Source organism: Mus caroli, chromosome 5, assembly GCF_900094665.2.
Source record: "Mus caroli chromosome 5, CAROLI_EIJ_v1.1, whole genome shotgun sequence".
NCBI classification, from domain to species: domain Eukaryota; kingdom Metazoa; phylum Chordata; class Mammalia; order Rodentia; family Muridae; genus Mus; species Mus caroli.
Window position 1 is genome coordinate 101,152,214 of NC_034574.1, and position 19,749 is coordinate 101,171,962.

Sequence of the window (19,749 nt, forward strand, 5' to 3'; positions counted from 1 at the left end):
CCTCACCACAGTCAAGCAAAGCCAGCCTAGACCATGCAGCAAGGCCTCACCACAGTCAAGCAAAGCCAGCCTAGACCATGCAGCAAGACCCCACCACAGTCAAACAAATGTATTGGTCTCCCTTCTCCATAGTTTTGTCTTTGTAGAGTGCTTCTCATGTATGTTCTTGCTGGCAGAGTGACAAGGTAGTACAGAGAATCAATGTGTGTGTGACATGAGCATTGGTGTGTGTGACTGGTTTTTGTTTTTTTGTTTTTGTTTTCACTCTTACAAAGTCACCAAGGAAGTTGGGCTTCATGGCTCAATATTTAATCCTAGCTATTTGAGAGGCTGAGGCCGGGAAATGGCAAATTCAACAACTCCCTAAGCTACAGAGTGAGTTTAAGATGAACATGAATAACTTTGTAAGGTTCTATCTCTGAATAAAGAAATAAAATCTACTACTTGGAAGACCTCTTAAACACCACAATCTGATTAATTTTATGCCCTTAGAAACTTCACAATGGATATTAAATTTCAGTACACAAAACATTTGGAGACACATAAACCACATTTAAACCAGAACACACCAAATATCTGCTTGGATTTGTGCCCACAGGACCTGTCATATAACAGTCGCGTACTTAACCATATCTTGTTGTGACCCTTTGGCTTATTTGCCGTTTAGATTGACAAGTTCCACAACAGGGCCAACTTTCCATGAGATATTTGTTCCCTACTGTACCCTGCACACCGTAGATCATTAAATAAGTTGCTTTCTGCGTCAGTTTGAAGAGCTGCTCAGGCTCTGTACCAGAGGAAAGCAAGAGATCTAGTGACAGCCAGATAGTCAGCTTTCAGCCAAAATCAATAAAGCCATCTACCCAGCCCACAGGTGACTCAGAAAATTATCATGTGCATTTTTCCCTTTGGCTACCTTCAAGAAATTATTTATTATCAAGTATCCTCATGTCGCTAATACAAAGCCAAGTATTTGACAGATTCCCAATAATCCCTGATCAAAATCAATGCATGAATGGATAAATGGGACTTACCGAAGATTTATAGTTCTGTCTGCTATGAATGCGTTTGCTTTTTTGTTTTCTGAGATATAGTTTCACAGCTCAGGTTGCCTGGAATTCACTACTTAAACCAGGCTGATACTATTATTATTATTATTACTATTTAATCATTATTCTGAACTTTCTCCTATTACTCAACAGATTGTTTTTTTTTTCCCCATACAATATAACTGATTAAAGTTTTCTTTCCTTATACTCCTTGAAGTTCCTCTCCACTTACCCTCCTACCAGGATCCACACATTTTTGTCTCTCATTAGAAAACAGACATCTGTGTTTCTGTCTGAGCCAGGAAATGATCCTGTGCCACAATGCTCCGAGCTGGTCAGCGCTCCATACCCAAATACCGCCAGGAGAGAGCTGGTCTTCCAGGGCTGCAGACATGCCTGCGAACACAGGTAAAAACACCACTTCTGCTCAAATTCCTAGCTCAAGAGGGACCCACTCAGAGCCATCAGGACACACGACCCAAGGAACAGCTGGGGACAGGATCCTTCTGGTTTCATCTGCACCCTAAGCTGACCCTGTGCTACAGCTCTCCATACCCAAATTCTTCCGGGAGAGAACTGGTCTCCAAGGAGTACTGACACACAGGCTTGCAGGAGGAACAAGCCACAGTTAGAGACAGCAAGACCAGCTAACACCAGAGATAACCAGATGGCAAGAGGCTAGTACGGGGAAAGTGGGGAGGCAAAAACCTGAGCAGGGACTGGTGGACAGAGAGTGGGCTGAGGGAGCTGAGCACAACTGCCGGGAGACTGACGCAGAGCCAAGAGCAAGAGAGGGGAGGGCAGCAGAGTCCCTGGCAAGGGGCAGAGCCAGACCCGCTTGAAGCAGCAGAACCAGCTGCAGCAGCAGGAAAAGGAGCCAGCAACTGAGGGAGGCGGTGGGGGAGAAGCCTACATTACGGTGTTTTCTGTTAATTGTGAACTAGACCAAGACATCCCAGTAAATAGGGACAAAGGCGGCAAAAGACTGACTAATGGCTGAGACACGAGGGGACGTGGGGACACAGAGAGCAGTTTGTCCAGACCCAGCTTGGAATCCTCAGCTGCGAAACTGTCTCAAAAAGGAAAGAGGAAAATCTCACCCAAGGGAATAAGTCCTAGAACAAGGGTCAGGGTAGTACAGGGGTAGCTCTGAGCTCAAGAAATCTTCCCTGAGACCATGGTGGACAGATGTTTACTCTGACCAGTGGTGGATGGAGGTTTACTAGTTCTGCTAGTGAGTTGTGGTAGCTGGGGTGGGATGCAAACCTGTAGAGTTTCTAAATCCCAGCCATGGAACCATATGATGTGTTTATAGAAAGAGAAAGAGAAAGAGAAAGAGAAGGAAAGAGAAAGAGAAAGAGAAAGAGAAAGAGAAAGAGAAAGAGAAAGAGAAAGAGAAAGAGAAAGAGAAAGAGAAAGAGAGAATATGTCCTAAAGAGGGTATGGGGGAAGGGGGTGTCTCAGCAGGCCCATGCCAAGGCATCCCTTCCCCCTGAGGGACCAGAGTTTGTTCAGGGCATGGGGAGGGGAGTCAACTGAGTAGTAGAGGCAGAGAGAAGGAGAGAGTAGAGAAGTGGAAGCCATGGAGAGACTGGGAAGGGAGTGGGGAAGGGAGGGGGAAGGGAAGAGGGCAAGAGAGCAAGAGAGAGAGGAGGGGGCAAGCACCCCCTTTTATAGTGGGGAGTAGCATACCGGCTGTTGCCAGGTAACTGTGGGGTGGAGCTTAAACAAAATGCTAACCCATACTATGCACGTCCTTTTGGGTCTGAGTTACCTCACTCAGGATGATAGTTTGTAGTTCCATCCATTTGCCTGCAAAACTCATGATGTCCTCATTCTTAATAGCTGAATAGTATTCCACAGTGTAAATGAACTACATTTTCTGTATCCATTCTTCTGTTGTGGGACATCTGTGTTGTTTCCAGCTTCTGGCTATCATAGATAAGGACACTGGGAACATAGTGGAGCATGTGCCTCTGTGGTATGGTGGAGCATCTTAAAGAAATTGAAGAAGACCTCAGAAAATGGAGAGATCTCCCATGCTCATGGATTGGTAGAATTAACATAGTAAAAATGGCCATCCTACCAAAAGCAATCTACAGATTCAATGTAATCCCCATCAAAATTCCAACACAATTCTTTACAGACATGGAAAGAGCAATTTTCAATTTCATATGGAAAAACAAAAGAATCCAGGAGAGCGAAAACAATTCTTAACAATAAAAGAACTTCTGGGGGGAATCACCATTCCTGACCTCAAGCTAAACTACAGAGAAATAGTGATTAAAAACTCCATGGCATTGGTACAGAGACAGACAGGTCAATCAATGGAATAGAATTGAAGACCCAGGATAAACCCACACACCTATGAACAAAGAAGTCAAACCTATACAATGGAAAAAAGAAAGCATCTTCAGTAAATGGTGCTGGTCTGACTGGCTGTCTGTATGTAGAAAATGAAAATAGACCCATATTTGTCACCTTGCACAAAGCTCAAGTCCAAGTGGATCAAGGACCTCACCATAAAAACAGATATACTGAATCCAATAGAAGAGAAAGTGGGAAAGAGCCTTAAACTCTTTGGCACAGGGGGAAATTTCCTAAACAGAACTCCAATGGCTCAGGCTCTATGATCAACAATTGATAAATGCGACCTCATGAAACTGAAAAGCTGCTGTAAGTCAAAGGACATAGTCAATAAGACAAATCTGCAACCTACAGACTGGGGAAAAAAAAATCTTCACTAACCCCACATCTGATAGAGGACTAATATCCAAAATATATGAAGAACCCAAGAAGCTAATCTCCAAAAAAAAAAAAAAAACCAAACAACCCAATCAAAAAATAGGGTATAGAACTAAACAGAGAATTCACAACAGAGGAATCCCGAATGGCTGAGAAGTACTTGAAATGTTCAAAGTCCTTAGTCATCAGGGAGATGCAAATCAAAATTGGCCTGAGATTCCACCTTACACCAATCAGAATGGCTAAGATCAAAAACTGAGGTGATAGCACATGTTGGGGAGGACATGGAGAGATGACTTCTGTGTTTGGGAATGGGATGTGTGTCCACGGCTCCTTTCTGCTCTAGCACTCCATCTAGTGGACAGGTCCTGTGTATGCCGTCTCTAAATTGATAAGCATGTCATTCCTGCTGGGTTTCAAAGGTCTTGATTTCTTAATGTTCCCCATTTCCTCTGGCTATTACACTCTTTCTTGCCTCCTTTTCCAAAGAGTTCCCTAATCCCTGGAGTGAGGGATTGGATCTAGACATTCCTTTTAGTGCAGAATGTTCCAAGATCTTTTACCCTATGCCTACTTTCTGTCTGGCTGTGGTCACTGTATTTGTTCCCATCTGCTGTCAGAGGAAGCTTTGCTGGGAATGATTGAGCAAGACAGATCTACGAGTATAGCAGAATGTTGTTAGGAGTCATTTTGTTGCTATATTCCTTCAGCAGAATATTTGGTCCCTGGACTACCTCGTCTCAGATTCTTGGCTACCCCAGTAGCATTAGGTTTGGGTTCCATCTCCTGGTCTGGGCCTTAACTCAAATCAGATATTAGTTGGTTACTCCCACAAACTTTGTGCCTGAATGGCAATAACATATCTTGCAAATCAGGTCATATTTGTAGACTGAAGTGTTTGTAGCTGGGTTGGTGTTTACCTTTCTCCTCTGGTAGCATGCCGAGTACCTTCCAGTACCATGAACACTAACCAGTTGGGGTGGAGGCGCTAGGTAGATACTAGATTGACTTCTCCATGTTCAGTGAGCTGTTTAGGTGTTTTCTTCAGCAACAGGACTTTGCCTTTAGTTTGTAGAAAGTCTTGGCAATCGCCAGGCTGACTTTGAGTGCTAGAACTAATTACATGTGTGCACCATCAACCCCAGCTGGCAAAACTTTGGGTTTTTGTTCGTGTGTTTGTTTGTTTTAAGACAGGATCTCAGGTAGATTACAATGTGTTCCACTTCACTGTGTACTTGATAATGAATTTGGACACCCAATTCTGCTTCTCCTTCAAAATACTAAGATTATAGACATGTGTCATCATGCCTAGCTGCAAATGCTTTAAATTTTTAAATCTCTCTCTCTCTTTCTGTGTGTGTGAGTATGTGTGTAAGTGAGTGTGTGTGTGTGTGTGTGTGCATGTGAGTGTGAGTGTGTGTGAGTGTGTGTGTGTGTGTGTATGTGTGTGTACCTGTGTCTGCTATAGTACACAAATTAAGGTCAGAGGACAACTCTGGAAATCAGTTCTCTTCTTCCACTATGGGTTGATCACAGTGCCAGGCTTTTTGGCCCTGCAAATGTTTTAAACAGCAGAACTGAATTAGACTCAAGAGTCAAATCATTTAAAACATGTAACAACACATTTTAAATTTACCATTTATGAAGGGATTAACACCTCAAGTTGTTATTTTTTTTTTAAACTTAGTTACAAAGTTGACACTTGGAAGTGTAACAGTGACAACTGAATTGATTAGAAACAGTTTCCAAATGCTAGGCCTCTTCTTTGTTGTTGTTGCTGTTTGGTATTGTTCAAGACAAGATTTTGCTGTGGCCCAGGTTGGTTTCCACTCACACTGTAGCCCAACGTGGCTTTAAATTGGGGGATGGGGTGGGGAAGTGTCTGTGTGTGTGTTTCAGCCTCTAGAGAGCTGGGATTATAGGTATACAGTAACACATACAGTAACTTCCAGATTTTTTATTTCTTTGTTTTTATATTTGTTTCTTTGAGACAGGGTTTCTCTGGTAGTCTTCTCTACACTGGAAATCACCCTGAACCAGGCTGGCTTTGAACTTTTAAACCCATAGAGATCTACCTGCCTCTGCCTCCCAAGTGCTAGGATTAAAGGCGTGTACCATCATGCTGGGCCTTACCTTTAAAAATATGTTTTCAATTGCTCTGCTGTTGCTTTTCCACTGAACGTGTGTCTTCAGGTTTTTACAGCTTTTCACTGCCCTTGACTCTCTCTCAAGTTGTTTTGCCATTTGCTTCTTTAGTCTTTACCACCAAATGAAAAGCCTTCCTTCCCCATTCTGCCCCATTAGTTCCTTGTTGACACATATCATTTCTTATTGACCTTTTAATAAAGTGATATCACCTCTTTCTTTTGTTTATGTCCTTACAGTTTGCAGCTGTACTATGCTGTCCAGAGTCCATCTTTGAGCTATCAGTCCTCTTTCCTTATCCTCCCCAATGCAGGCATTGCAGCTGGGTGCCACCATTTCTGACTCCTACTAGTTTGATTCTCCAGAAATATTTCTCTGTACCATTTTCCCATGTGACTTCATTTACAATAGTCCTTTAAATGTGTAAAGTCTTTACTGACATTTTCCTTTATGTTTTTATACTTCTTTTTCATCTTTAAAATCTTATGAACTTTTAAAGTTAAAAATACTGTACTTCAAACCTGGAGTTGAGCTCATTTGCGGTGGCCAAGACCTTTAATCCCAGCATTTGGGAGGCAGAGGCAGGCAGGTCTCTTTGAGTTTGAGGCCAGCCTGATTTACAGAGTGAGTTCCAGGACAGCCAGGGGTACACAGAGAAACCATGTCTCAAAAAACAAAAATAAAATAAAGAAAAGCTGGGGTTGCAGGTGTAAACAATTTAGACAGTGGCTTGGGAGAACTCAGAAGCACTCTGTAGATATGACTCCCATATGAGAAAGCTTGCTTATAATATAGTAATAGCACAAAACGGCAGGCTAACCAGGTAACAGTTACCTAGGCCTTAACATTCCATCTAGATTTTAATATTTTATCTAGGTCTTTACACATCTGAACCAAAATTTACTTATTTTGAAGAAGAAACTTGCTCTTTATAATCAAAGATTAAACTTACTAGCACTGATATAATGAAGAATATTTAGTTCCCAGCAAGCATTTTGGAGAAAATGTTGAATGTTCATCAGTGCTGAAGCTGCATCTAGTAAGGTGGGTAGGAGGGGATGGTTGACAATGATAGTCTCCTGGAAACCAGACATCTTAAAGCATTGCCACAGTCCAGCTGCCAGTCTATCAATAAAGAACACGATGAACTAAACTGTGCACGTAGATTTAAGTGGCTTAGTCCTTTCAAAAGTTACAACTTTCCACTGTTAATGTGACAGTATGTGAGGTTTTGTGTGTGTGTGTGTTGAGACAGGTTTTTTCTGTATTGCCCTGGCTGTCCTGGAACTTGATTTGTCTGCCTGGGTGTCGTGCCTTAAGTGCTGGGATTAAAGGCGTGAGCCACTGTCTCCCAGCTGAGCTTATCTTTTTTTTTTTTTTTTAAAAAGTGATTTCTGTGATGAACGTGGCACTAGTTATTAGTTATCACTTGGAACGAAGCAGATATCGGACTTTCATGAGATAAAACCTTTTTTTTTTTTCTTCCTTTCAAAAGCAAGTATGCAGAGGGCCATAGCTCATGGTATGCCAAACATTTTCACCACTTTGGATCAGACTACCAGTTTCCTGACTTAGCCACTTGTGGTACCGAGGACAGCCACTTCTTTGAAGGCTTCATTTCTTTCTCACAAATGAGAACAGGGAGTTCTGATCTGAATGCTGTTAAGTAGTTGTAAAAGCCCGTCCTCCACACACCGCGATATGCTTTCCCCACTCTGCTCCTTTCACTCCGCGCCCTAATCCCGACAGCTAAGGAGATAGGAAAAGGAAGTTCTTTATAAGGACCAGGGCTCCCCTGCCACGTGGCCCTCCGCGGGCCCTTCTGCCCGCAGAGCAAGCGAGCTCCAGGGCCCGACGGAGGAGACGCCGGGTCGCCGTGCATGAGGGAGCGGCAGGCGGAAGCTACGGGCTGCCAAGCCCCGCGGCTCCCGCCCGTCCGGGAGGGGGGTAGGGGCGGGGCGTGCACACGGAAATCCATCGAGGAGGGCGGGTGGGATCTGGGGAGAGCGACTTCCGGTGGCGCAAAGCGTGCCGGGATCAGCTTGCGGCAAACCTCCTTCCCCGGCCCGTAGAGAGACCACCGTTAGCGCCGCTCCTGCTCGCACAGCCTGTTCTCGGCCACACGCTTGGCCGCTGCGGCTCCCGCAGTGTTCGGCCCGGTCCACTTGGTTTCCCAGGCAGCCGGCGTGCGCTCAGCTGCGGCTTCGGCAGACATGTTGTGAGGCGGCGGCGCGGGTGCCTGAAGGATGGTTTGGCCGAGGCGGCTGCAACCGCTGCTGGTGGCGGCGTCCTCGGGAGCTCCGGCTCTGTGAGCTGACCCTGCTCTGTGTCCGCCCAGGACCGCGGCCGGGCGGGTATTCCTCTGTCTTGCGTGCGCTCCCGTGCCGTTTAGGTTCGGTTAGACGACAGCTCCAGTCCGTTTGAGGCGACACGCAGGGTGGTTCTCCAGCCCTGGGAGTGGTGTCCCTAGAGCCCTCAGCCCCCTGACCTTTCCTTCATATTCCCACTAAAATCTCTCACACAGTGGGTGTTCCCTGCCCTCCAGCCCTCCTTCCTGGTTTCTGCACTCTCTTCTCTGAGCTTCCCGGACCCCAACATCCCTCTCCAGGGACAGCTTGTTGAGAAATCTTCGTGGAGTGGTGGACCAGAGGCGAGGAGTTTAAAAGTTGGGGCTTGAAAGACAGGAAGATACGATGGCTTCCTCGTCTGGCAACGATGATGATCTCACTATCCCCAGAGCTGCTATAAATAAGATGATCAAAGAGACTCTTCCTAATGTCCGGGTGGCCAACGATGCCCGAGAGCTGGTAGTGAACTGCTGCACGGAATTCATTCACCTTATATCTTCTGAAGCCAACGAGATTTGTAACAAGTCAGAAAAGAAGACAATTTCACCAGAGCATGTTATACAAGGTAAGCGATTTATGTGGGATTTGGTTTCAACGAAGGTCCAGAGGAACAGTCAAGCTAACAAGAGTAGCCACTTGGCGTCACAGAGCCTTCATTCCACTTCACTAGTAAGTGCAGTTCATGAAAAGTCAAAACTTCATAGAGACAGCTTGTACCTTAAGAAAACACCTATGTAGTATTCTTCTGACATTGTTTTCATCCGGCTAGTGCAAATAAGGAGTGCGGACATTAGGGTCAACAAACATCCGCAACCCCTCACTAGTACAGTTTCCAATCAGGTCTTAAACAACAAGAATTGACTGCCCACAACTAAACTTGGATAATAACAACTGAGAAAGGAAACTCAAAGTTCTCTCTTGGAAAGTTAAATTGTAGAACTTGGAGCATGAGTTGAGTCAGAGAGTGCCTCTTCCTCACCTGTATAGAGGAGAAGATTCATTTTTGAACACAGGGATAGAAAAAACCCCTTGGGCTGGTGACGGAGGTCCAGTGGTGTATCATCTATCTAGCTTGCACAAGGGTCCAAAAAATTGACATGAGTGTGTTCAGTGTTGTAAAGTTAATTGCTTTTCAAAAAGGAAGTATATTTTTGCTTTAAAAACGCTAAGAAGGTGGAGCAGTTATCACCAGGTAACCAGAGCGAGCACCACCTTTTTTCTTTCTGACTCCTTCCAACTATTGATTGTTCTTTGAAGATTATTTGTAAAAGGTGACTGGGGCAGGGCTGGGACTACAGTCCTGGGGCTTGAACGTAGGGCCTGACCCATGCTAGTCAGCATTCTGTCCTAGCCTGTCCTCCTCTCCTGCTGGTCCCCTTTGGATGTGTTTATACATTTATCTTTTATTGAAAAGCACATCTAAAAGTTTCGACAGTTTCTTCCTGATGCTGGAAAGGATTTGCAGTAGGGATTTAGGAGACTATTTTGATGGTCACAGGAAAAGGAGACAAAAGTGCTCTTGGCAAATTTTGGAAAGTACTTTCTGTGGTTTTTCATGAACTCTTAAGAGAAGGTTGCATTCAGTTTGAGACAATCACTTCTGTTTTATAATAATCTATTGGAAATGCGAACAGTTTCTTGATTACTTTTCTTGATTACTTTTATTTAAAGTTAAAATCATACTCGGCAGGTAGTTCTCTACCATTGCCTTTTTATAAAGTTAAGTGTTAAATAATTTTACTTTCCTGTTAATGTCGAATAGAGAACACATGTATTCGTATGGAACATATCCATTTTACACCGTCAATATTGACAAGAAGATCAATTGATTAATTTTGGGTCTTTATCCTGTGCTGATGGTTGATTAAAAATACATCCTGCTGTGATGAGGGTGTCTCTCAAGGCTGAGTACTTAGCATGGCAGAAGTCAATCCCAGTAGGTAGCGGAGCCATGATGGTGTGTGTGTGTGTATGTATATAAATAATCATATTACATACACATATACTTTGCCATTTCAGCACATAGTAGATAACTAAGGAAAAAAACGCAATTTTTTTTTTTTTTTTATTTAGGGCTAGGAAAGGCAAGATGATAATAGGATCCTACTGTGTCTCCTAGCCTGGCCTTAAGTCTCTTCCTGCAGTATCTTGAATACTATAACCACCGTTTCCCTGTTGTTTATTTGACTCTTTTGTGTGTACGTGCTGAACTTAGGGCCTTATGTGTGCTAGGTAAGCACTGTACTGCAGAGCTATATTTCCAGCCGACATACTTGATTCTTAAAACTGGTATTTTTAGAGCCAGGCGTGGTGGCGCATGCCTTTGATCCCAGCACTCGGGAGGCAGAGGCAGACGGATTTCTGAGTTAGAGGCCAGCCTGGTCTACAGAGTGAGTTCCAGGACAGCCAGGGCTATACAGAGTAACCCTGACTCGAAAAACAAAACAAACAAACAAAAAAAACTGGTATTTTTTTCCCTTCTTGTTTGGTTTGCTGAGCGGTAAGAAAAATGGAAGCCAAGTTGTTTTTCTTTTTTTGAGTTTTTAAGTCTTTGAGAAGATATTTAACAAATAGCTCACATTTCCTTTGACTCTTTATGAAGGAATAGAAGATCCGCCTTTGCCAAGCATCAACTTTTTAATGAAAATGGCAGATTTCAGTAGGATTTGCCTAAACATTTGTTTGTAACCACAGAAATGGTGATTGTTCCAAAAATCTGATGACACAATCTGTCTTCCTGGGGGAAGGCTCATTCTTTTCTAGGATATATTTAGAGTTCCAGTTGACATGATTGAAGTGTAGCTGTAGCAAGCCATGTACTAAATAGTTCAACTTTGGAATATGCTAACTTCAGTTTAATGTATGACTTAGAAAGTTACACTGAAAGGCTATTTTCTTCTGTGTGATGATGGCAATCCACTATTAGAAACTGAACTAGCCTGTTGTCATTCACAAATTTACCCTCACCTTGTAATGTTGCCATTAAGTATATAGGAATATCTATAATTTTGCTCAGATTAGTGTAGATTTTACTGCCATCTCATATTATATAATCACCTTGAGTTTTGTTTTGAGAACCTTTCTCTCTTCCCCCATTCCCTTTGGTTGTTTTGTTTGTTTGTTTTGAGACAGGACTGGAACTCACTTTGTAGACCAGAATGGCCTTGAACTCAGAGATCAGCCCATCTCTGCCTTCCAAGTGCTAGGATTAAAGGGATATGCCACCACCACTGCCCAGTTAAACAAAAAAGGTTCATGTTTCTTTCCTTTTCTTTTTTTTTTTTTTTTTTTTGTTTTTCGAGACAGAGTTTCTCTGTGTAGCCCTGGCTGTCCTGGAACTCACTCTGTAGACCAGGCTGGCCTCGAACTCAGAAATCCGCCTGCCTCTGCCTCCCGAGTGCTGGGATCAAAGGCGTGCGCCACCACGCCCAGTCTTTATAGCCTTGGCTGTTCTGGAACTCAGAGATCTGCCTGCCTCTATTTACTCCTGTCCCTACCCCACCCCCGCCCCCTGAGGGTTGGAATTAAAGGTATATGCCACCATACCTGGTTTATTATTTTTCTTAAAATGATCTTCTTTTGAAGATGGCATTAGAAATTGAACCCTGAGCTCCATGCATGTTAGGCAGGTGCTTTGTGTTTACTACGCCCACAGCCTGAGGCTTTTGTTTTTCTCCTTCAACCCCACACTTACTGATGTATTTATTTAGCATTGTGGTAAGAATATAGAAATGATTCTCAGTCCTTAATCCTAGTTTTCTGGGAGTACTGTACCATGGACGCCAGGGGTCTATGTGCCAAGCTGATGAGGGAAAAATCTACTTTGACCTACGTCATCTTGCTGTGTTTAAGTGAAAAATAAGAATTCTTCCCTCCCACAAATAAGGAACCACAGAAAGGAGGGGTTGCTAATTTGTGTGTTGTTTTTTAATCCAAAATGTGTTTGTTAGGATGATTCCTTACTCAGATTAATTCAGGTGCTTTTAGAGCTGTTGCTTCTTGAAGTAGTTTTCTTTTGTCAGCTGTGCTTTTCTGCCTGTGGGCTAACAGGACAGTGGAGCAGCCAGCCTACAAGACAACAATTTGTGCTTGGGTAAAGACAGTAGGGATTTTATAGCATCCTGGGCACTTGACACCATGAAGTAGGAACTGGGGTTTTGCACCGGGTGCTTTCTCCCCTTTTCTTTCTTCTTGTCCTTTAGAGAAGGATGAAGATCTTTTGCCAGAAGCATGTTCTTGCAGGGAGGCCATCACTCCCTGGAAAAGGCTGGTTTGTGTAACTGAAATGGGGCTGCACAGGACTTTTTTCTGTTTTGAGTCTGAAATGCTGACTCTCCTTTATTGGGACATGTGTTTATTAATTACTACACTGGGTATAATGAAGGAAAGAAAAACTTGACTTCTTTCATCATGTCTTTCTGTAACTTAATGGATATATGTTTCCTGCTTACTTTTTTTATATTGGAACAAACTTTGTCATTAACAAGTATATTCCAGATATTTGCCTTTTTGTATCTTATTCAAACCACATGTCACTCTCATAAACATAAATTTTAAAAATTAGGGAAAAGTAAAGGTCCGTGACTTGAAATGTTTTGTAGGCCTTTATAGTACAACCAATTTAAGTATATCTCCAACTAGCTTACAAACAAATGAGACTCAAACTATGGTTATATTAATTTGGCTTTGGCAGTTACTGGGGGTCACCCCTAATCTTCTCTTCTGGCTGCCGGCCTGGCTGCCTCCCCAGTGATGTCCTCCAGATACTTGCTGCTTTTCTTGGCCATGTGCTCATGGCTCCTCTCCCTTCATGGTGGCTTCTCCTCTCTTATTCTGAACTCTCCCAAAGAGGACATACAAAGCTGTAATCATTGAAAAAAACAGACATTTGTATGCTGATAAGGGAAGCAAGATAACACAGATGCAGCAAGATGATGATACAGAATCCATCACACAGAATCCGGATGCAGCATGTTGCTGTGCTTCCCTCCATCCCTCCATCTATATATATATTTTTTTTTCTTTTATTGTTCTTCAATTCCTGCTTCACTTAAGATCTGTCAGATAGATGTTCTGTACTAGAGGGCTGAAAATAGATACTCCAGCATTATAAAGAATATTGAGGACTGTCCAGGTAGACACCTGTCTCTGTCATTTTCTTAATTTTTGGAGTTCTTGAGCTTCCTGCATACTCAAGTAATATTTGTTCCTTCTCTGATCTCTGAAGGGGGTTGAAGACCAGATAGTTACAGTCTCAGAATTAAACTTAAGTTGTTTATCATTTAAAACATGTTCTAGGTTTTAAAAAGTTTTTAGGATGGTAATACAAGTTAAAATAAAAAAATGATTTAGATAAAAAATTGTAAACTCATTAAGATAGGATAGATGATAAAGTACTTTAAGTTGCCAAATGTAAGTGGACTGGACCTTATAAATGTATATCGTGCCTTGTAGTCTTCATAATTGTTATAATTCAACTTTTACTTAAAAGTAAGAGACTTTTATTAGACTAAAAAGGGGAAGTTTAGGGAGATCATTTTGCGTATTCTATGGATGCCTTTCCTGTCAATTAAAAAGCTTATGGCTTAGGAGGAAATAGAGGTGGGACACTGGGAGGAGAAAGAATTCTGGGAGGGAAGGAGGGTAGGGAGAAGCCCTAGAAGAGGTGAGGAGACATCTCATGTTACCTAACATAGGAAGCATAGGTAACCAGCCACACGGCAAAATGTGGTTAAAATAAATGGGTTTTCTTTCATTATCATCTAGTCAGAGTAAAGCCTAGCTATATGGCTAAGGTATTTGTTAATATAATCTGAGTCTTATTTCTGGGAGCACAGGGCTGGGAGGCAGAACTGGGGATTAATTACAATAGGCTTTAATCTGTAGTCAAGTATTAAGGAAGTAGATGGATATGGGACTAGAGAGATTGCTCAGAGGTTAAGAGCACGACGCAGCTCTTGCAGAGGGGTTGGGGTTCCCACATGCCCATTAGATGCTTCACAACTGCCTTTAACTCCAGCTCCTGGGGATCCTGTGCCCTCATCTAGCCTCTGTGGGTACTACACTCACATGTACAGATCTCCCTCTGACCGCCTCTTTCTCCACCCCCTCATTCATACACACACAAATAAAACTTAATAATGGTTGATAAAAATATTTTGTCTTAGCCACTCAGACAATTGCTAAATAATTGTGAAATATGTAACATTAGAAAACAATAGTCTTTATCTCCCAAAAGGAAACTAACACAAAAAATAAGTGCTCCCTATGTGAGAGAAAGCTATATTTTCTTCACCTTTTCATACTTTGATTTCTGTAGCACTAGAAAGTTTGGGCTTTGGCTCTTACATCAGTGAAGTAAAAGAAGTCTTACAAGAATGCAAGACAGTAGCATTAAAAAGAAGAAAGGCCAGTTCTCGTTTGGAAAACCTTGGCATTCCTGAAGAAGAATTATTGAGACAGCAACAGGAATTATTTGCAAAAGTAAGTAATATGTTTTGAATTATTTTCATTAGAAATCTACTAAAATTAGTGTTGTTGTTTTTTTAATCACTTCATAAATCAACATACCTAGAGGATTCTTTATCCAGCTCGCTGGTTATTACAAAGTCAGATATTAGAACTTGGCCAGTTTGACTTTGGTTTATTAAATGGTTGCAACAACCAGTTTTTTGAAGAGAATAATTCCAAATACCTCTTGGATTTTATCCCGCCCTCCCCCCCCGCCCCCCCCAGAATGATCATTTAAAAGCATGAAAATGCACTTGGACATCTTTATTATGAGTGGAATACAGGGAAAACCTGGTTAACATTTCTGTATCAAGGTGTTGCCTCAAACTGGTTTTGAATTTATAATCCTCTTGCCCATTAAGTACTACGATAAAAGAAACATACCACCAAGCTTCAGTGCATTTGAGCCGTAACATTACTAGGCACAAGATCCAAGTAGCATTTAATTGGGGGTAGAAAGAGTTCTGGTTAACTAGGAATACTGCTCTTCTGGAGGACCTGTGTTAGGTCCCAGCACTCACAGTGGGAGGCTCCTCTGAGGGCACCAGTACTCCTTGCACATAGCTCCTACAGACACATAAATGTACATATGTAATTAAATTAATAAGAGAAAAACATTTTCCAATATTTATTGAGTTCTGACCATTTGTTAATCACATTACCATGCAATTTGTATATATTAGCTCATTTAATCCTCATTAGAATCTATAAAATGAAGCCGTGTGTGGTGGCACACGCTTTTAATCCCAGCACTCGGGAGGCAGAGGCAGGNGGATTTCTGAGTTCAAGGCCAGCCTGGTCTACAAAGTGAGTTCCAGGACAGCCAGAGCTATACAGAGAAACCCTGTCTCAAAAAACCAAAAAAAAAAAAAAAAAAAGAATCTATAAGATGGGGGCTGGAGAGATGCCTCAGCCATTAAGAGCACTGACTGCTGTTCCAGAGGTCCTGAGTTCAATTCCCAGCAACCACATGGTGGCTCACAACCATCTGTAATGTGATCTAATGCCCTCTTCTGGTGTGTCTGAAGACATAAAATAGTCTATAGGATGGGTTGGCAAGATGGCTCAGCAGATAAAGGTGCTTGCTTGCTATTTCTGGAATTTTCCACTTAATATTTTGGTTGATTCCAGGTAACAGAAATTATGAAAAGTGAAACTGCATATGGGGAGACCACTGTACTGTTCCAAGTACATCTGCTTTGCTACCTGAAACCCTCTTTAGATTCTGCTTCCATTAGGGGCTAGTGTAAGTCACTGGGCCTTGCTTCCCTTCTTTGCTCTTCCAGTTCCTTTCACCAATCCAGGAACAATTACTTATTAGGTCCTTTGAGACAGGATTTCATTTGGAGCCTAGGCTGCCTCTGTCTTCCAGTGCTGGCATTATAAGTGTCTGCCATCACACCCAGTGTCCAGAAACATTTTTGCGCTGGCTGTACCAGTTTGTCCTGTAGTAGCAACAGAATCCAGTTTGCAGTTTTCTCTGTTCCAGAACCAGCCTGAACCTGTACCCTCCTGGGTGTGGGTCCCCACAGGTGGGTTTCCATGCTTTCATACTTTAGTGAATACACCTGCTCTCTGGAGTCTGAGTTCAGTTCCATCAAGTTCCTTTAAGCTTAAGTTTAAATGCTCCAGCCTCTTCTTTTGTTTCCAGCTTAGATTTATGATGGCTGCTTATACTTGGCATCTCCTTGATATCTTAGTGTTCTTTTGCTTTTTTAGTTACCTGTTACCAATTTTATATTTGGCTAACATCTTTTTAGTTATTTAGATTGGTTCCCAGAACTGATGTTAATTCTCTTGCCTGATTTAACCTTGACAAGTGTAGGAAGGAGAAAAAAGTATTTCAGTTTTATTTGAAATAAGTGTACAGTTTAAACAGTAAGTGAAATTTAGGAAATTTTAGGTAGGTTGGATAAAAAGAAGAAAGACAATGAAAATGCAAAAGTATAGTATACATTTGCGAAACATTTTATGTTCTAGGTTTCTTTTTAAGCATGAGGGTAGAAAATTGTAATGAGAACTCAGAAGAAAATATCAGAGTAACTGTTGTATTCTCTGTGGTATTTTGCCCTAACTGTACTGGAGACATTTTAAACCACCAAAATTATGTTTATATGAAAATTATAATTGAAGGAACAGAAAAGAAGTAAGACAGAAAATAGTGCCAAAGAGAGACCAATGCTATTTTTTTTCCTAATCAACCTTGTTAGTTTGTTTGGGACAGGGGTTCCCCTGTAGCCCTGGCTGTCCAGCTCAATCTGTAGACCAAGCTGGTCTCAAACTCAGATCTGTCTGCTTCTGTCTCGCAGTGCTGGGACTAAAGGCGTGTAGTGTATCACCCAGCTCTGTCAACCTTTAAAAAAAAAATTTATGTGTGTTGGTGTTAATTGCATGCAAGTCTATATACCATATGTGTACATTACTTTCAGAGGCCAGAAGAAGGTATTGGATCCCTTGGAAGTGGAGATAACAGAAAGCTGTGATCGCCCATGTGGGTGCTAGAAATCAAACCTGATCCTCTGTAGGAGAACCCAGTATCCTAACTGCTGAGCCCACTCTCCAGCCTCTATTAACCTTTCAGTTTCTTCAGTTGAACTAAAAATATTAAAGTTATTGTTTTCTCGATATGTCATAATTACATAGTGCTTGGAGAATATCTACCTTTAATGATTAAGTCTGTTAGTTGATTTAATTTATATTTTACTAGAATGTATACATTTGCTTTTATGTTTTTAATTCTTAGGCTAGACAGCAACAAGCAGAATTGGCCCAACAGGAATGGCTTCAAATGCAGCAAGCAGCTCAGCAAGCCCAGCTGGCTGCAGCCTCGGCCAGCGCATCCAATCAAGCAGGATCTTCACAAGACGAAGAAGATGACGATGATATCTGACAGTCATCACCTGGGCTTTTAAGAAAACAGTGAAAGATATGCCTGTCTGTAATTTTGTATGCATCTTGGTGGACTTACCATTGGTATTCTAGAGACATCTGTTGTCTGGTTTCAACTACTGTGCTATACATGTAAAACTGTCTCTTTGAAAATTTAAGGTTAAGTATAATATCATCTTTGAATTTGTAATGGTGTTTCTGGAATCTTAGACCAGTGTGAACCCTTTATTTGGTCAATAAACAGTGTTACAGAAAACTTCAGGTTTATAAAAATACAGTGAAATTTATAGAGATCTCTTAATCTGTATTTGTATTTTCTCTGCCCTTATAACTGAACTAAAACTGAGAATTTATATAGAGATGGGACATGATATGATGCAGAACACATTGAATCAGGTTGGTGAAAAAGTTCAGTTCTATATAATATCTAAGTTTTTTGTCTTTTAAAGTGAGTATATATGCAGGCAACAATTATATATGCTCAAATAAATATACTTGTTTAGAGGAAATCTCAAATAAGACATTCAATAACTAGGAAAGAAATGGACTCACTAGTAGTTGTATAAATTTGGTGAGTTATATTTTTGATTTTGTTACTGTTTTGTGTAACAGTGAAGACTGGTTTTATTATAGTATAATTTATCTTGAACTACACTATGCCATTTCAGAGACTGGCTAATCTTGAAGATTGTCACAATTCTTACTGTTTCACTCTAGTTCAGTAATTGTTCATAGTCCTAGTTGTTTAGTCCATTTCCTGAGTGTATAGGTGGGACTTGTGAGACAGTTGCTTGGGTTCTGTTAGTTTAACTGAGGTTGCTGGATATTCAAGCCTTTGCTAGGAGAAATAAACGAAAGCTAATGAACATGTTTGCTATGAAAAAGGGCTTTAAATTCTTATTTAACATGTAGTGTACTTATTGTTTGGTTTTAGTGTAGCATTTACATTTTCTTAACTAGGTGGCCTAAAGAATCCAATGCTAAACTTTTGATAATGACATCATTGTCCCCGTCATCATAATTTAGTGGTAGCTTTAAAAGTTTTGTGTTTGCTTAAAAAAGTGTCATAACTGACCAGCCCTATATGAAGTGTTAACTTGCTTGTTAAAAGGAAGCAGCTTTAATTTGGTTCCAGTGCATAAAGTGTGGTAGTGTTTGAGAGGGATCCAGTGTATTTGGTGAAATGGCATATTACTTATATTTTGGAAATAGAAAAATGCCACCTAAGATGATAAGTCATTAAGTTCTTATGTCAGTTGCCAAGCCATTTAAATCTCTGTATTCACCAAGCCCCAGAAGAGATTCTAGCTGCTAGGATTTCAATTTTGAAAGCTAAAAAATGTTTATAAGTATTAGATTTCTTAATATTCATATTTTTGAGTTTTAGAAGGGAAATTTATATGCATATTGTTATGCATTTATCAGATATTCTTCCCCCATATAACAAAAAGGGTAGTAATTTTGCTGACTGTTTTATGTTGAAGTTATTTCAAGGTATTTCATGGATATGCCCATGACATGTTTGGAAAAAATAGAAGGAATCGTTTTTTTTTTCAAAAAGGTTAAGTACCAAAGGTAGGTAGTTTAGTCTACAGAAATAAGTTAGTCACTTTTGGCTTTTCTAATTTGTACTGTAACATTCTTTTTTTTTGTTTTAAATATATGTTTCTCAAGTAAACAATTTAGGTAATTTTCCATACCTTTTTCTTTCTGATGCAGACTTCAGGTTAATTAATATTTTACTGCATCTGATGATGTATTATATGTTTGAAGCCTAGTGACTTAATTTTGATGTTCTTGTGATTTCATATGTTGTATTCTTCAAGCAATAAAATTCTGATGTGTTTTATAAATTGTTTTTATATTTAATGATTATAGGGCAATTTCTGTTTCCATTTTCACTACTTTGGAAAACGTTAAACCCAAAAGGCATTGGTTGTAGTGTGTAGTGCCCCTTATCATTAGTTCACTGCTATTTCAGAAACCAGTTTTGCTTGTTTTTGTAATGTCCAGGTACAGGAACAGCAACGCTTATTAAGCAGTATCTTGTTATTAGCATTTAA

General features: G+C 41.1%; 1 protein-coding gene across 1 annotated transcript; it reads left to right on the forward strand.

Moving 5' to 3' along the window:
* The first annotated feature begins 7,940 nt into the window (after positions 1 to 7,940).
* On the forward strand, positions 7,941 to 19,539 carry Dr1 (down-regulator of transcription 1). Its single transcript, XM_021163663.1, has 3 exons — positions 7,941 to 8,852; positions 14,607 to 14,770; positions 17,541 to 19,539. The coding sequence occupies exons 1-3, from the start codon at positions 8,633 to 8,635 to the stop codon at positions 17,685 to 17,687; spliced, it is 531 nt and encodes a 176-aa protein (XP_021019322.1). The 5' UTR covers positions 7,941 to 8,632; the 3' UTR covers positions 17,688 to 19,539.
* The last annotated feature ends 210 nt before the right edge of the window (positions 19,540 to 19,749 follow it).

Coding starts and splice junctions, on each gene's coding strand:
- Dr1 (XM_021163663.1), top strand. CDS start 8,633: ATGGCTTCCTCGTCTGGCAACGATGATGATCTCACTATCCCCAGAGCT. Junction 8,853..14,606: donor ACCAGAGCATGTTATACAAG/GTAAGCGATTTA, acceptor TGATTTCTGTAG/CACTAGAAAGTTTGGGCTTT. Junction 14,771..17,540: donor AACAGGAATTATTTGCAAAA/GTAAGTAATATG, acceptor TTTAATTCTTAG/GCTAGACAGCAACAAGCAGA.